We start from the raw sequence: 17,507 nt of genomic DNA on the forward strand, positions 1-17,507 counted from the left end.
GGGGGGTTATTGAGTAAAATAAAGCACATGATACATCAAGATAACAGCCGTGCGCGCAAGTGGGGTACCTTCTGGTAAGAAAGACATACAGATACAAGAAAGACAAAAACAAACAAAAAGAAGTAGGACCTACTTGTGGCGTCCCCCCAACCACACATTTAACCTCAAAACATTTTGAAGAGGAGGAGAGAAACTGTTTTTTGTTTTGTTTGTTTTGTTTTTGTTTTGATTTGTCTCTTTCGTTGTTGTTGGTTGTTTTTTGTTTTGTTTGTTTGTTTGTTTTTTGTTGTTGTTTTTTTTTGGGAGGGGGGGGCACAACCCAAGATAATGTTCCCTTTTAGTGCGTGCAAAACTGTCCTCGAGAAAGAAGAAAGTGGACTAGATCTATAACTAGATTTAATCAACCTATATTTGTCTTTTCAACTTTTCTTCTAAAATAACTCCTTCACTTACGTCCTCCTCCCTGAGCCGTGTGTAGCTGGGCTCAGTTGTTCTTGTGGAACACCTGCACCCAGGGGAGCAGCAACAGCAGCACCGACAGCACATTACGATTACCCTGGTCTTTTACTTTTACACACGGCCACACAATACTTCTTTTATCGTCCGGAAAACTCACATCCCATACAAACAAACCCAGTGATGTTGTCGGATCTGCAGCAAGTAATGTTGACTCTCCCCAACAAAGAACAGGTGAGAAAGGCAGCTCCGGAAATGAGCACCGTAGTCATATACCGCACGCTTACCGTCCCGCTAAGAAAGCAGTCATAATTGCCACACATAAACAAAAAAACACCATCGATTAGAGGAATGATGTGTTCATGTACCAACTCACAAAATAAGTTCCACTGGACGTAACCTTTATCATTGGCTCAAGATGAAAAACTTCGAATGTGATTAGGCCTAATATTTTAAAGCCAAAATAAGGTACAATTAGAAACTCACAAAGTCATACAAACACACGGCGCGATGACGTCTTTAAAATGTTATTACTATGTAAATCTTGATTCATGCCGTACAATCCGCCGCGTTTGTCCACTTGGAGAGAGTTCAGCTGAGGCTTCTGTCCACTCACGCAACTTGCTAATAATACCAGGAGCCTGGTACGGACAAGGAAGGGAGGGGGTGTACACGTGACCATGAGACCAGGTAAACATCACGCACGCGCACAACATTCCTTTCGTCAGTGTTTATAACGGTACAACGTGTGCCTCGCCGGCGATAGCGGCGGGCTGTGTGTGCGCCGCACAGTGCATACAAAAAGGCACACAGGGGCAGCTGTTTCGTGAGCAGAGGAATAGCTGCTCACTCACAGGGTACAGGGACAGGACAGATGGTGTACAGCTAGCGAAAGCCGATACAGAGTTTAGTTATAGAGTTTGAGTAAAGAGGAGCACATTCGACACGATAATGGTCATTTAATGCTGGGGAAAAATAAGACAGACACAGAAACAGCAGAGGGAAAGTAAAGAAGTAGGATCTATCAGTGGCGCCCTCCAGCCACTCGCATTAGAGTAGTACGACAGACACACTGACAAAACAGAGGAAGAGTAAAGCAGAACAGAGGCAACCTCAAACCACCGAGTACCTCCGCATTAAAGAAAGGGATACCGCGATATAACTCGCAAGTACTTTTCTTCACACTACATCGACAATAACATAGCCATTTGAATTCCGACAATTGATTGTTTGAGTGAAGAGAAACACATCGACACAATAATGGGCATTTAGTGCTGGGAAAAGAAACACAGTCAGACAGAATCAACAGACGGAAAGTACTACCAGTGGTGCCCTCTTAAAACCCGCGAATTCTGACAACAAACGACACACTCGCATTTACAACAATGAATAAACAATTCTTTCCCAAATTTCAAATATGTCACACACACTGTACATTTTGTTCTCGCTTCAGCGAGAAACATGGAAACATGCCCAGCCAACACCCGCACAATCCAGCTACTGTACTTTCTGTAATCAATTTTTATGACTGTACAGAGTTGTTTGTCAACAGTATTCATGACAAAGTTTAATGAGAAAATTATGTTTATTTTACATCCGATGATATCTTGTTTTCTACTTCTGCTCAAGCGATGCTGGTTCAAATAACAGCCCCACAGAAGGAGCCTATTGGAAGTATGAAGTTACCAGCGGCTCCAGTTTGACTAGCAGTATTTAATCGATAGATCTAGAATCAACAATTTTCATTTCTCAACGTAGATAACCAACGTTAGGTGACGTTTAGTTTATAGAGACTATGAGTGTGAATCGTGTTTACACTTGTGGATGCCAGACTACTTGGCGATCTGCCCTTATATTTCTGTTCTACTTGAAGATCTACCACAGGACCAGTGTGACAACTGTTTCACCTCACACTCCACCAGTTTACTAAAACCCACAACCCTAACCATTCTCCAAACCCGCCCTGGAGTGAGGGTAAGGATTAGATCTAATAGTAGTAAACTAGTGGACCGCAAAGCGGAACAACAATATCGCGGTACACCGCCAAGTAGAACAGAAACATCGCAGTAGATCGCCCAGTGGACTGACTCCCATTTGTGTATAGCATGCTTTTAACGTGGTCTCCAAGAAGGTCCTAAACTGGCATATACGAGCCGACAAGTCTCCTCGTTAAAAAATGTATAACATTACTGCCTAATCCAGAACAGAAGACATGGAATTAGTAAGCTTTTTGCATTACCCTAAAACTGTGGTAAAAGTCTAACACCACTACTGCAGCAAGTTGGTGATATATAAACACACACACACACACACACACACACACACGCGCGCACGCACACTCACACACACCAGTGCGTATGCAAACAGTGTGCGGCGTTTAATTTCATATCTATTTTCACCTCTGCTGGGCTAAAATATTACATTTGTTCTGCTCAACCCATCATAACTAGCTATGCCAATACACGAGTACATAATATACATGTGTATATGTTATTCTACCCCTCTTCCCACCCCCACCCCCCGGCATTATAATCAACACATTAGCATCAAATACTCAAAAGCGTACTTAATTTGCAAATGTTCTAGAGAGTCAGACCATGCAAGTACAGAAATGGTTATTAATAATTTCGAGGTGAACGTTGACTTGTTATGGCCATAATGAATCATCCAAAGTCTCCGATGTCGTACCACATAGCAACCACACCTGCCGTCAGCAGACATTGCAAAATCCGATGTTTGGCCTTTGAATAACATATGATATAATATAATTCAGACACTTTGACATGAATATAAATGGTGGCAAATGAAGGCTACTGACAAAACAAACACGTGCAAAGGTCAAACAAATACCACATCAACGAGCTGTTTCTTGCACGGTCAATGTTGAGAGTACTTGTTTTAGTAAGAGTTTAACGGCACTAGCAACACAATAAGGTCACATAAGTGCCGAAGATTAGAAGAGTGACAAGAGAGTAACAAGCACAAAATAGAAGGAGGGGAGAAAAGGACGACAGACGTTTGATAGGAAAGAAGGAACAAACCACACCAGAGTACCCGCCAACCACCCGCATGAGTACTTGAGCGCCTGCAAAAAACACAACACCTTTTAAGGTGCGCACATTAACCAATTATATTTTGCCTAAGCTGTATATTTTCGGTTTGCAATCCCAGACACCATTAGGAAATTTCATGAACAAAGACGCTGTTGTTCTGACTTGCAGGCTGAGGAAAAAAACCCCGGTTTGTTTAAGATGAGCACATCGAGACAATAACAGGCATTTAATGCTGGGAAAAAACAAGAAAGACAAGATATAAAAGTAGGACATACCAGTGGCGCCCCCCAACCACCCGCCTTTTTGAAAGAAAAAAAGAAACGAAAAGGAGTAAAGAATAATAAGACAAACCAGTAACACCCTCCAACCACCAGCAGTACAGACTTTCTTAGACAGCGATACCACACGGCCTTGACGCCCCCAGTTCTGTGACCCCTCTTTGTCCCCTTGGCCTGGGGTCAATGTCCTGGGAGATGCCGCAGTGCCAGACAAAAGAAAAACGACAGGAGGGGTTTGTTGGTGGCTTGGGGATTGGGGGGATTTGGGGGGGGGGGGGGGCGTACTTTATACATAACACAAAGCCGTCCGGTCTCCCCACACCCCCAAACCACCCCAGCCCTCTTATCCTCGTCTTGAAAACGACCACAATGAACAAGCGCACGCGTGCCCGCATCACACACACACACACACACACACACACACACACACACACAGAGATATAAAAAGAAAGAATCCGAGAGAGAAAGTAAACGAGCGTACACACGTGTGGAAGTAAGGGCATACTATGTTTGTGAGCGTCTGAACAGACAGACAGATAGACGGTATAAACAAACACAATTTAAAGACACAGAGAGAGAGGGGGTAGAGGGGGGAGAGAAGAGAGAAGAAAGAGAGAGAGAGAGAGGGAGAGAGAGAGAGAGAGAGAGAGGGGGGGGGGGGGGCTGCTTACACACACACACACACACACACACACACACACACACACACACACACACACACACACACACACACACACACACACACACACAAACATACACTGAAACTCGCACCCGTCAGACGCATGTACATGTACTTCGTCCTTACTTTATACATATATATAATTTTTTTTCTACAAATCCAAGCTTCCCACGAGTTTACCCTGAATGCCCCCCCTCCCTTTTTTGTTGTTGTTGAAAATGCTTTCATGTCGAATATCCATGCCCTTTCAAAATGTGTATAAAATCGGCTTGAATAAACATTTATAATGTCCATTTGAGAAGGAATTATTCAGTCATGTGTGACCCAAGTCATTCAGACTGGTAACGCTCTGCTGGATCTCAAAGCAGTTCAGCTTCGTAAACAACTTCATAAAATGATTATTTTATGTAAGTAATGGCATCAAATGTTATTGCTAGGTTGAAAACATGTTTGTATGACTAACAGTCTTACATTTAATTCTACTCATGTTCCTCAAAGAAATGTATTGTGTTTTTTTTTTGTTTGGAGGGGGGGGGGGGGTTAGTAAGCGTTTTACGGCACTTGAAGCACAAGTAGGTCATATTATTAAGTGCAAAAGATTATTCATGTAACAAAAGAGCACCAAACACAAAAAAGAAGGAGCAATAGGGACGATAGTTGTTTAATAGGAAAGTAGAAGCATACCACACCAGAACGCCTGCCAACCAACCCCATTGTTTTGTTTGTTTGAATCAAGAGAAACATGTTAACAAAATAACGGGCTTTCTGTGCCGAAGAGAAAGTAAGGCTGACAGACCGAGACGAACGAGGGAAAGTAAAGAAATAGGGCCTTTACCAGTAACACCCTCCAAAAAATACCCGCTAAAAATATGAGGGATACTAGATATAATCTAAGAGAATATAGATATATATGGAAAGAAAAGGATGTTATACGTTTGATAGGAAAAAAGAAGCAACCCACACCAGAGCACCCGCCAACCACCCACACAGCACTTTTATAAGTAATACAAAGTCTAAAAAAATAAAGAGAACAAAACAAAACTTTGTTTAGTTTTGTGTTTGCTTTAGTAGAGGTTTTACGGCGCTCGCAACTGCATAAGGCCATATGAGCGCCAGAAGATTAGAGGTGTTACAAGAGAGTAACAAACATAAAAGAAGAAGGGGAGAAAAGGGCGATAGAAGTTTGATAGGAAAGAAGGAGCAAACCACACCAGAGCGCCCGCCAACAAAACAAAACAAAAGAAACTTCATTCTCAACATACTGGATCGGGGTCCTCCTTTACTTCAAATATTAGCAAACAGAAGTTGCACGACGGGCTAGTCTAGTTCGCCTCGGGGCACGTGACGCATAATGCAGGAGGAAAAACTGAATACATATTTTTTACATGTCGTACGCTTTGTGGGAGTTAAGGTTTTGAAGAACGAAGACAGGAACGAGGAGAGAGACAGTACGCGTATTCACTATTCATCCACGGAGTGGCTCTTTTTTTATTCGCTTTTTTGTAAGAATGTTGCGGCACTTGCGACACAAATAGTTATTAGTGCCGAAGATTAGAGACGTTACTACCAGAGAGTAAAATGCAAATAAAAGGAGGAGGGGTGAGGACGATAGTTGTTTGATAGGAAAGGAGCAAACCACGTAATAGAGAGCCCGCAAACCACTCACTCAAAATGAACCTTCGTATGGCTATATGCGACCTTCGGCACTTACTTATATGCCTCAGGAGTCAGTGCACGTTTTTCAATCTTTAGTTTTGCACCATTCGACACCATCGAAATAATCTGGGGGATGGGGGGGGGGGGGCTCCTTAGACAATACGTTTCTGGGCCGACCTTGACCAAGTGGGACATATAATCAAGAGTTTGTTTATAGCTAGTTTTACGGCACTTGCAACATAATAAGGTTAACATAAGTGCCGAAGAATAGATGTGTTACAAGAGAGTAACATACAGAAAAAAGAAGGAGATAAGGACGATCGATGTTTGATAGAAAAGAATGAACAAACCACACAAGAGCACCCGCCAACCACCCACATATCCAAGGTTGAGCAGACAGACGAAGATACTTTATAAAATAACTTCCCCACACCTGGATACCTAGAGGTGTCATCTCTGACTCAGAGGTTGACGTGTGATGACCCTCCATCCTTCACGGTCGCTAGCTGCCGTTGTACATTCTGCCATATATCCAGACCAGTCCATGCTTTTATGTTGTCATCCAGGTTACTCTTTGCCTTCCCCTGACTCTCCTGTCCCACACCCTTCCTTCAAGCACATCTTTCACAACAGTCTCGTGTCTTTTTAAGAGGTCATAGTATTGTTTTTTCCTACATCTGATTTTATTCGGCAGGGTTTGTCTTCAACATCACTGTCTTGTGACGGGAATCTGACATACCACATTGTTCGTCTTCTTTGCTTTCCAACTTATTCTGGCCCTTTTACAGTAGCACCACATCCCAAACGCAGCTAGCTATACAACTTCCCCATACAAGAACCCAACTCTACTGTTCTCCGTGTGACAATTAAGAGTTTTTCTTACGACAAAAATGCCGGAAACAGAATTTGAAGTTACAGGTAAAGGAAACATTGCGTAGGACGGAGAAAGACGGAAAAGGGCAATCGACCAAGGGGGCAATCGACCTAGAGGAAAATACCCACGACTCTACACAAAAAGACATCTGGCACATTCAGGTCACTTAGACCGTACTCATTCGTCAAATGTGAATAACGACCCATTTAGCGAAACCGCCCCCCCCCCCCCTTTCAGACCTTGCCGCCCACGCATCGAGACGCCTCTGTAAAATAAGATAGATAGATAGATAGATAGATAGATAGATAGATAGATAGATAGATAGATAGATAGATAGATAGATAGATAGATAGAAGTGTGCGCGCAAGAGAGAGAGAGAGAGAGAGAGAGAGAGAGAGAGAGAGAGAGAGAGAGAGAGAGAGAGAGAGAGAGAGAGAGAGAGAGAGAGAGACAGAGAGAGACAGAGAGAGAGAGAGAAGACCACAAAAAGTAGGCTTTTGAAGGGAAACAACAGCTGAGGATCCCGATAAGAATAAAAAAAACGTAAGCGCGCGATGGAGTCAATCTAAACCGCTTGGCAGTTTTATAGAGGTCTAAATTGTTGTTAAAAAACAGCGAGCAAAGTAGCCCCAAATCACCTTCGAGGAATATTTTTGCTATCACAGCGCGCAGACGAGAAGATCTTTATCTTGATTAAAGTACTTTGCCCGGTTTGCCCGGACAGTTTCGAATTTGTAAGAGAGAAACGGAGCACAACGATACAATAACGGTCATTTAGTGCGCGCGCGTACACACACACACGCGCACACACACACACACACACACATACATACACACACACATACATACATACATACATACACACACACACACACACACACACACACACACACACAAAATGGAGACAGACAGGTAGACAGGACACTTTCGAGTAAGAGAAGCGCATCGTCACAATAACGGCCATTTGGTGCAGAGAAGAAGAAAGAGACAGGAACTACATACTGGAGCCCTCGAACTACCCGCAGACAGACAGACAGACACTGGCAACACACAGGATGGAACAAGTGAACGAAAGGGGGTGGGTGGAGCGGAAATGGCCAAACAGAGACGGCCACTGGGCTAGCGTCCGGTAAAACGGACATGACAGGACAGCAAGTAGCACAAGGCAAGGTAAGACAGACGGACGCTGTGATGCATGACGTCAACAAGCCATTGCGACGCGCGCCTCTCTCCACTCACCGAGCCGTACCCGGAAGGGGTTGTTACTGTTACCGTTACAACACGTTGAGCAATGTCAGGGGTGATTAACGGCTGCTGCCGGACACAGGTGCTGGCAAAACTTGGCGTCATGTCCACTCGCCCCCGACCCTCACGCGACGCTGTGTTGTGCGTTTTGCAACACATGCTTGGTTCAACACACCTGTCCCAATCTTGATGTGATGCTGTGTTGTGGGGTTTGTGACACACATTTGATCCAACACACCTTTCAAGTCTGTAGTTAAGTGTTCTAAAAGGTACGATCCCCATATTTAGACAGGGTCTAACAAAGTGAATAGGGAGGTTTGCAAAGTTTAAATTTTAAAAAATGGAGTAAAAATTGCCCCGTAAGGGATTCCAACAATAATCCAGCACGATAACCAACTGAGTTACCCCCCCCCCCCTTTAAAAAAAGCTTCCATCCCATCTCTGGCGAAATCAAGTAAACAGGAGCTGATGCTTTATAATTATTCATGGTGGGCGAAATACACCCCGGGGTCTTTTTTCTTTCCTTGACTTCTCGTGACAAAAGCAAAACAACGGGACAATAAAATCAAAGAGCTGAACACCCTTTCCATCCCCTAGTTTGAGGGAGGGGGGGACAAAGGCAAAGTCACGTGGTGAAGTCGTGGGTTTACGCCCCAGGCTGAGGCCTTGGAGACAGTTATTCACTCCACAGACTTGTGCTTGGAAGTTCCCAGCGATCCAAACATAAGGCAAGACCAAACTAACGGGTAGACGTATCAGAAAGTCTGTTTAGGGGGTGGGGGGTAGACAGGGAGGAAATAAGTGAGAGAGAGAGAGAGAGAGAGAGAGAGAGAGAGAGAGAGAGAGAGAGAGAGAGAAAGAAAGAGAGAGAGAGAGAAAGAGAGAGAGAGAGAGAGAGAGAGAGAGAGAAAGAGAGAGAGAGAGAGAGAGAGAGAGAGAGAGGCGGAAGGGGGGGGGGGTTCGAGAGCAAGAATGGGGAATGGTTAGAAGGAAAGGGGATTCTTTAATTCTTTTGGGGTTTTTTATGGGGGGGGGGGGGGGGGGGGTAATAAACCAATTTTACAAGTTCGGAAAGATGGGTGTGTGGAGCATGAACAGACTATCTTCCCGTTTACCCGGGTTAAATTATTTTTTTCTGAATCATTCGTCTGGGACAAATCTTACCTCGCAGGGCTGCGTCTGGGACTTCAGGCTCTGCATGACGTCCTGCGGCAGGGAGTAGTTGACGCTCACGCCAGACGCGGAGATGGTGGACACAGGCCGGGACCGGCGCTTGTCGCCGCTGCTGCTCTCCCGCTTCTTCACATCGTTGTTGTTGCTCGCCGCGTTATTACGCCGCTGGACCTCTGCCGACGCCATGACGACTCAACACTCTGTGACTGTCAACTCTCGCTCGGGTTTTGCGCACTTGTGGTTTTAAAAAGTTCTCCAAATATCAGGCGAGTCCACTTCAAATTCTACAAACAGTACCACAGTTGAACTTCAAAATTCTTGACTCACTCGATGATGCTCAAAAAACGTCTCCACACAGGAAGATGTCGCAAAAGTATTCAGAACACTCCGTGTTTCCACAAGAGTAAAATAAATCTCAATGTCTAGGCGAATGTTTCAAAACCTACAAACAGTTGGAAAACAGTCTTAGAATATGCAAACGGCTTGGCAAGTTGAACTTTGATACCCCCTTAGCGCAACACACGGCCTCTTATTCAAATGTACCGGTTGAAAAAAAACTAACTCCAAACAAACCTATCTCAGAAATCATGAGTCAAAGAACCCCGTTAAAAAAAGCACTTATAAAGTTCAAGGAAGAGAAGCGCGCCTGAGTAATGTGACGCTTCGAAAAAACAATAACGAACGTCACAGTCTCGTAAAACGTAAAACAAAAGGACAACGGGATGCCATTACGAAAAAAAAAATCACAGATAACGACACTCAAAAGCAAAATGAACATTCCAAGACACACAAACCAGTTTCATCCGAGAAAAGGTATAGTCATGCCCAACACGAAACGTCACTGATAACTGAACAACTGCTACTATTTTCTTATATTTTCCTCAGTCCGCCCTCCTCCCATTTGTCGCATTGCGTCACTGTCATGAAGACTGTACCCAAACAAGCAGAACAAGAGACGAAGAAAGCTAACAAAGTCGCCTGTACCCGAACTGGGAGCATTTTCCAAACAACCGGGAGCTATAATCGTTCATACTACTGGCAATGTTTTGCGTGATGAGACAAAGTTGGATCATTTGGGAGGCGGGCCACCTTAAATCTGTTAGGGCGGGTCAACCCGGGCCGCAAGAGATACAACATCCCAGTATCCAGATGGAGAAAACTCGATAAAACAACTTCCCTACACGTAAATCGAACTCACGTCGTAGCGTTCAATGCTTAAGAGCTACACCATAACACCACAGACTTTGGAAAAAACACGAAGAGGACGGGATGCACCAGAAAAGCTTGCAGCAGCGTTAGGGTGGGAGTTCCTGGGTATCAGGTGACACTACACGCTCAGGCCTGACGTCGAGCTCAGCCAAAACGACACTCATTTAATTCAATACTTTGAAAACAAGGACACGCCCTACCTTGTTTTGTGGCACTAGCAACACAATTAGGTAAAGATATTAGCGCCGAAGATCAGGGGTGTTAAAAGAGTAAAACACACTTTAAAAAAGGAGGAGGGATACGGACAGGTGTTTGATAAGGGAGCTTACCACACCAGAGCACCCGCCAACCACCCACACATCCTAATTGAAAACGCAGTCGGTCAACCGATTATTCCCAGATAACGTGGAGAACCCACTCATTGTGCCAGAAACAACTGAAAACCACTGAGATTCGAAGCTAACCGTCAAATGACTGTTCATGCTCCACACACCCATCGACACAGGGTAGATAGTTCAGGTAGCCGGCACCTTCAATCCTGCTTGTATGGGCCAATCTTGGGAGTGTGGGCAAAGACATCCTAACAGACAGACGGGGTACTCGATGGAATAGTTTCCCTTCAACGTATTCCGAACTCACTTCAGCTACATGCAATGACGAGTAGTCTAACCCACTTCACCAGAAACGCAGACACAGCAGACGCCGATGACGATAAGCCACGTTGTGCCAACCACATTATCGATACAGTAGCCTGATTGAGGTGTGAAAAACAGTGAAAGGGTATAGGTTCAACACCCTTATCAGCACTGTTAGATTATTTAACTAACGGAATCTCCGAGTTTAACGTTCATCTCAGAAAAAAACGAGCCAAATAGGAAATTCATGTAAAGTGCCTTTCCCAAGGACACAACGAAAGACTTAAACCCTCAAACCTACAATCTCTCAATTACGGGTCCGGTAGCCTCGGCTACCGACGCCACTGTTGGGGTGTGTGCAAATCTACAAATGCAAATAACTTTTAAGACGCCTTTTCATAAATAAATACTAAAAAACCCAAGATGAAGCCCGAATTGAAGTAACAGTAATTATCCTTATTCCAATGCTTGATCAAACACTCGAATCAAGTTGCACTAATACCTGGGAGGGGGCGGTGGCGTGAAAAGCGTTGCAGTCAGGTCGGTGCATATACATCATGTACACTCGTCTACATCAACACAGCGTCAGGTTAGAGTGATAACACTGCCGTCGTTTCATCACTACAACGAGCCCCATTGACTAGGAATGTTAACGGAAACGAAATTAATGAGCGGGCAAAAGAAGGAAGGGGGGGGGGGAGTATTGTCAAAGGCAATGTGTGTGTGGGGGGAGGGAGGGGGTGAGGAGGAGTGTGCTGCTGTGTTATAGCACTGGGCACGTCACAAACATATGCGCGCGCACGCACGCACGCCGAGACAAAGATAATTTAAAAGAAAATGACGCCTCGCATTGATGCCACAAACGGACCGCGCACCTTATAGCAAAATATCAACAAACGGGAAGATGGTCTGACCCTGGTAAGGGTGAATTAGATCCATAATAATATAAAATGAAGCCCATCCCTGTAACCAAACAAATCTGATGAACTTCAAGCTGTGGCAATGTGTTTACTGCAAAAAAAAATTTTTTTAAAAAATGTCAGAGGACTTTACATTCACACACGACTAAAAGTATTAGCACCTTAGTGCAGTCATACGTTCAACGCAACGGATACATTCTTTGGAAGCTTGAACAGATGAGAGCAACGAACAGTTTTTCCCCCGTACATTTGATCTCGACGGCGCTCATAGAATCGAAAGGATGTTCATTGATGCTACAGCGTCCAAAACAAGAATCAAGTACGTCAGTCCCGGGAGCCGCGCCACCAAAGTAAAGATAGAAATATCGCATAAGTAAAGGGCAACACGACGCCGAAGCGAAGAGTGCGGTTATCATGCAAGCAAAACAATGGTTGATTGTTAATGATCGCAGGCCTTACACCCGCACTGACACAATCATATCATTTAGGAGACGGGCTGTTCCGATCCTTGCTGTCAAGATCGATCTGGCTTGTGTAGGACTAAGACTTCCCCAGTCAGGATTGAAATCATGCTTTCTGCGTAAACATCAAAGGGCTTAACAAATTATTACAATAAAGACACCTATCAGGAGCTACGCTTATCCAAGGCAAAGCGTATACCTTTATACAACAAAAGCAATGGAAACATGCACCTTCTTTCAACTTCAACACAAAAAGACTTCAGATCACGTTCTCTCTCACGAATTTGAAGATTATTGAAAATGTAGAAGGAAACACGGGTCTGCTTACTGTCGTTTCCAAAGTTGAAAATACGAACAGCGGGCACCACACAAATAAGCCAGAAAACACGCCTGCGTCATTATCGAGATTATATAAATCTAACTATTTTTACCTGCTTCAACCCAACACAAACAAAATGACGGACCTAACAACTACTTCCTTTCAACACTGAACTTATTCAGCTAGGCACACTGCGAAGTGACTCGAGCCAGCACACTACAGTAACGCGACAGTGTCATTCAGGTAAACTGCTTGTCGGTTATAAATTCCGACGCGGGCGGTCAAACCAGGATATTATGACTTAATAAAGAGGGAGGCAGTTACAGACTGGTGAAGACAGGCCTTCAATGAACTGCCTTGCTCCATCACAAACAGAAAAAGTTGTGTATGAACCACAAGGTAAATGTGTTTGTCAACCCAACGCAATATATTGGGTCGACTTAGGGTACGCACGAACGCAAAATGAAGGCGTGATGTAAGGAGCAAAATTTAAACTGTCGGAAAACTTTGAACGGAACATGAGACGCTGCTCAGGTCACTGGGAATCTTAACAGGGATTGATCTTAAAATCACTGAAGTTTTTATATTATGTCAATTGCAACACAAGCAAGTCACAATATAGGTGCCAAAGATTAAAAGTGGTACTGGAGAGTAACATCCAAAGAAAAGAACAAACAATTCTTACAGCATAAGTTGGGGGCCACCCACAACGCCCAAGCGCAAAGCTTTACGTGAAAGTAAAGGGGAGCTTGCTACCCATCGGGCCGACACGCCAAAAGAAATGCACTGTACCAAAAACATGGCTGCGTGTAGCCTTTACGAGGGTAATAAAACCATTAAAACTCGCTGAGGGATATATCTCAGAAATGTGGGACAAGAAGCTTGACAGTATCATTTCGCCGCATGTATAATAGACGTGGAGAAGACATAATTGTCAGCTAGCGACTATAAACAATAACGAGTCATTACACGCCAACCTCTGAGCCAGAGATGACGATGACACTTTTAGGTAACTGTCAGTGTGAGTGTGAGGCTAGTGACTGTACGGCGTCGTGCGATATCGAAGGACATGCATCTCCGAGGGAAAGACGGACCATGACGCATGACCTCTTGTGGATACACACGTCATCTCAATGGCGATGAACATACGCAGATGCTGCAGTGTCTGTCGTAACACGGGGTGTAGGAGGGCCCCGAGGCAAGAGAACAACCCTACTACACGTCTCGGCCAAGAATTTACGCGACGATCAACGTGGTGACCTCACGATACGGCTTTTGACGTCGACAAGCCGTACTGTGACATCCATCTTCCGACATTAAAAAAACGTCACTTCAAACTTCTGAACTCCCATTAGGACCTAAAAGTCGAAAGGTGTCGCATCTGTCACATCTAACTCTTGAGTTTGAATAAAGAGAAACGCATCGACACAAAAACGATCATTTAGTGCAAGGAAGAAGCATGGCAGAAAAAACGGAGGGGGAGAAAAGAAGTAGGACCTACAGTGGCGCACTCCAACCGCCCGCAGTCACGTCGAACATTTCCGAATTCGACTATGTTGCATCGTGTGCAAATGCTGTAAGAGCTGGTAAGTTTCCGCTCCGAAGCATAAGACAGGATAAACATGCGCTTGGCTTCGACCCGTGATGTCGTTCAATGTGAAGGACATGAATCTCCACGGGCCAATCAGAGCATGACGCCAGGCCTCGGGGAGACATTCCCTCCGGTTACTTGACACAGCGGATCTCACAGTACACTGCTCCAACGTTTGGTAGATCTACAACCTGACGACTTGGGTCGTTCCGTCAGTGAGAAGGACTGTTGTCTCATTGAAGCAATTGGTTGAGTCGAGACAGAATTTCACGTCTAAATTAGTGACAGAACTGTCGACGGTTTTTACGGAAAGGCATCGCGTTTGATTGATTGCACACGCTTTAAGCCCACATCGACACAATATATATCGTTTAGGAGGCAGGCTGCTCGAACCCTGCCAGTTAGGGCAAACCCGGGTCGAATGAGATATATGTTTCACGCAAACAAACATGGATACTTGATAGAACGACTTTCCCAATAATCGAAGCCAAAGGGCCAAATTAACACACCAAAGACGCCCCAGTACAATGACAACTGACTTCTTGACATATGGGCCGATCCTTTCCACGTCAATTAAGTCTCGCAGTGAGCCCGTCCTTCAGGGATCGGAAATTTCCAAAATATTATTATGAGCACTACTTCAAGCCACAGAGGCTCATAAATGCTAGCTACACACAGTGAGAAAAGAAAAGCACATCGACGCTGTAATGGTAATTTAGTGCAGGGAAGCAGCAAGATACACCAACATAAACAACGGAAGGAAGGAGAAAAAAGCAGGACCTAGCAGTGGCATACCCCAGGAACCCCATACTATTTTTGTATTACACCTTGTTTAGTAAAGCAAGATTGACAACAATGTTAGCGCAAGAGAAGAGAAGCATAAGGGCATCCTTCAAATTGGTGAATATAGCTCTGACCCTAGGTGAATTCTCAAAGAAAAATTTTGGCAAGACACATGGGGGGTAATGGATGCCTGTAACCGTAGATCTTGATCATTGTGAATATCAGATTGGGCTACGAGGACACATATTATGGCCATCGCATTAAGACGATGAAAACAAGACATCTCCGCGAAAGAGCTTATTATGGTACACTAATTGCCAAAAAGATGACCACAAGGGATAAACAAAAAACTTAAAGCCAAGACCATACATAAAGGAAGGAAAGGAGAAAAGGTGGTACAGCACTGACTACTGATCGTCTCTGGTGAGGTCTAAAAGTTACCACTGTTTGTTTTGTTTTGTTTTTTGTAGTTGTTTTTTTGCTTTGTAAATGTAGGTACTTCACGCCCCCATTGACACAATTTAGATTAAACTTTTATTGTTGCTGCTGCGACCGCTATTGTCGTTGCTGTTGATGAATTGTGGCTTAGCATAGTTAATACAAGACCCATATTCAGCTAAGAATCAATCACTTTTAATGAATGAATCTTTTGCGCCACAAAGGACACAATTTTAATCATTCGCCAAAAGTTCGGGGGGGAGGCGTCTGATCATCAATGCGAGGGTTAACTCAGCTGGTAGGACACATCATTACAGCAGAAAGACGGAGACACTGACTTGATAAAATTAAGACTTCCCCACACGGGAATCGAACTCGTGTCTTAAGCGCACACCGGCAAAGGGCCTGATCATTGTGCCACAGGCGCCAGTCCATTATAGATATGTATAGGAATAGGAATGTTGGGCATTTTAGAAGACGCGGGCAAAAACCGAAGAAGAAACAACAACCCCTTGCTGGATCATAATATTCATGACAAAATGAGAAGTCAGGCCAACCTGTCCTGGACCGTAACAGACAAATCGAAGAAGAAACAACAACCCCTTGCTGGATCAGAATATTCATGACAAAATGAGAAGTCAGGCCAACCTGTCCTGGACCGTAACAGACGCACTTAATTTTATGTGCGTGCATGCGCATGCCCGCGCGCATACACACACACACACGCACACACACACACACACACAGACACACACACACGAAATGCAACTTTCATGACCAGTGAAGCAAAGCAAAGTCGGTCCTAACAAAGCTGGCGGCCTAATAAAAACAATCCTTGGGCCAAAACAAACAATCCCAACTCGCCACGGATTAAGAGTTCTGAAGTTACCGCGGTGCACTTGTCAGTCACAGTTACAAATATAATGCCAGTGTGACCCGCTTCTGTGGAGTAGCGGTCGGGCGCGTCGCCGTCACACGCCAAAGGGCTGAGTTCGATTCTCAAGTGGGGAGAAGTTAAATCGAGTACCTCGGTCTTTTTTGTTGGGACGTTGCACCCATGTTGCCACTAACAGTAAGGGTTGAAGCCAGCTTCAGAAATGGAGGAGTAAACGATCTACATAAAATACAACGCCAAGGCTAATATAAGCATGGTGCTTTTTCTATCAATAAATATATGCAGCATAAGACTACTTTGAAAAAAACCCAAAAAACCCAACCCAAACAAACAACAACAACAAAAAACAGCATCCCGGGTTTTAAGAAAATGCCACTAATTTAAACAATTTCTTTTTTAAAACATTTTTAATTTAATTTTTTTTTTTTAGCTTTTTAGCAAATAAGAAACCAATTCATCTGGAAGGTGTGTAGAGACGTGACAGCTAGCACAAGCAGAATTTCATACATAGGTTATCGTTTGATTCCACGTCCCTTTGGATTTGACGAGCACGTTCTAGTGCTATGGTAAAGAGACTAACTATCGGTAAGTCAAACGCCACTAGGACACGGCCAGTCTATTTAGTCTTTACAATTCAAAACAGAAGAGGCTAGCCGTACTTAATGACGGCTAGACTACGGTTAGACTGGTTGGCTTAAGTACGGCTAGACTGGCAGTACTTATTCTAAATAATATTTAGAATAAATCATATTATGATGGCTAGACTGACCATTTAAAAAAATAGGCCTACTGAATTGTAAATATAAATTTTTAGTGTGCAGTACCTAAAGTATTTGTATTAG

The 17,507-nt window shown here is 44.1% G+C and overlaps 1 protein-coding gene across 5 annotated transcripts in view; it reads right to left on the reverse strand.

The window, feature by feature from the left end:
* Nucleotides 1–17,507, reverse strand: part of LOC101860731 (long-chain-fatty-acid--CoA ligase 1) — a 55,640-nt gene that overhangs the window by 28,321 nt on the left and 9,812 nt on the right. For 2 of the 5 annotated variants that reach the window (XM_005094680.3, XM_013080467.2), the window contains exon 2: nucleotides 9,406–9,856. The exons of 1 other annotated variant lie outside the window; for it this stretch is intronic. In XM_005094680.3, coding sequence (XP_005094737.1) covers nucleotides 9,406–9,600 — 195 coding nt within the window. In that variant the 5' untranslated portion in view covers nucleotides 9,601–9,856. Of the gene's footprint in view, nucleotides 1–453; nucleotides 667–9,405; nucleotides 9,857–13,643; nucleotides 13,660–17,507 lie in introns of those variants that run through there. 2 more of the 5 variants (XM_005094682.3, XM_005094685.3) reach the window with 2 other exon arrangements.

Source organism: Aplysia californica, unplaced genomic scaffold (assembly GCF_000002075.1).
Source record: "Aplysia californica isolate F4 #8 unplaced genomic scaffold, AplCal3.0 scaffold00087, whole genome shotgun sequence".
Classification (NCBI taxonomy): domain Eukaryota; kingdom Metazoa; phylum Mollusca; class Gastropoda; order Aplysiida; family Aplysiidae; genus Aplysia; species Aplysia californica.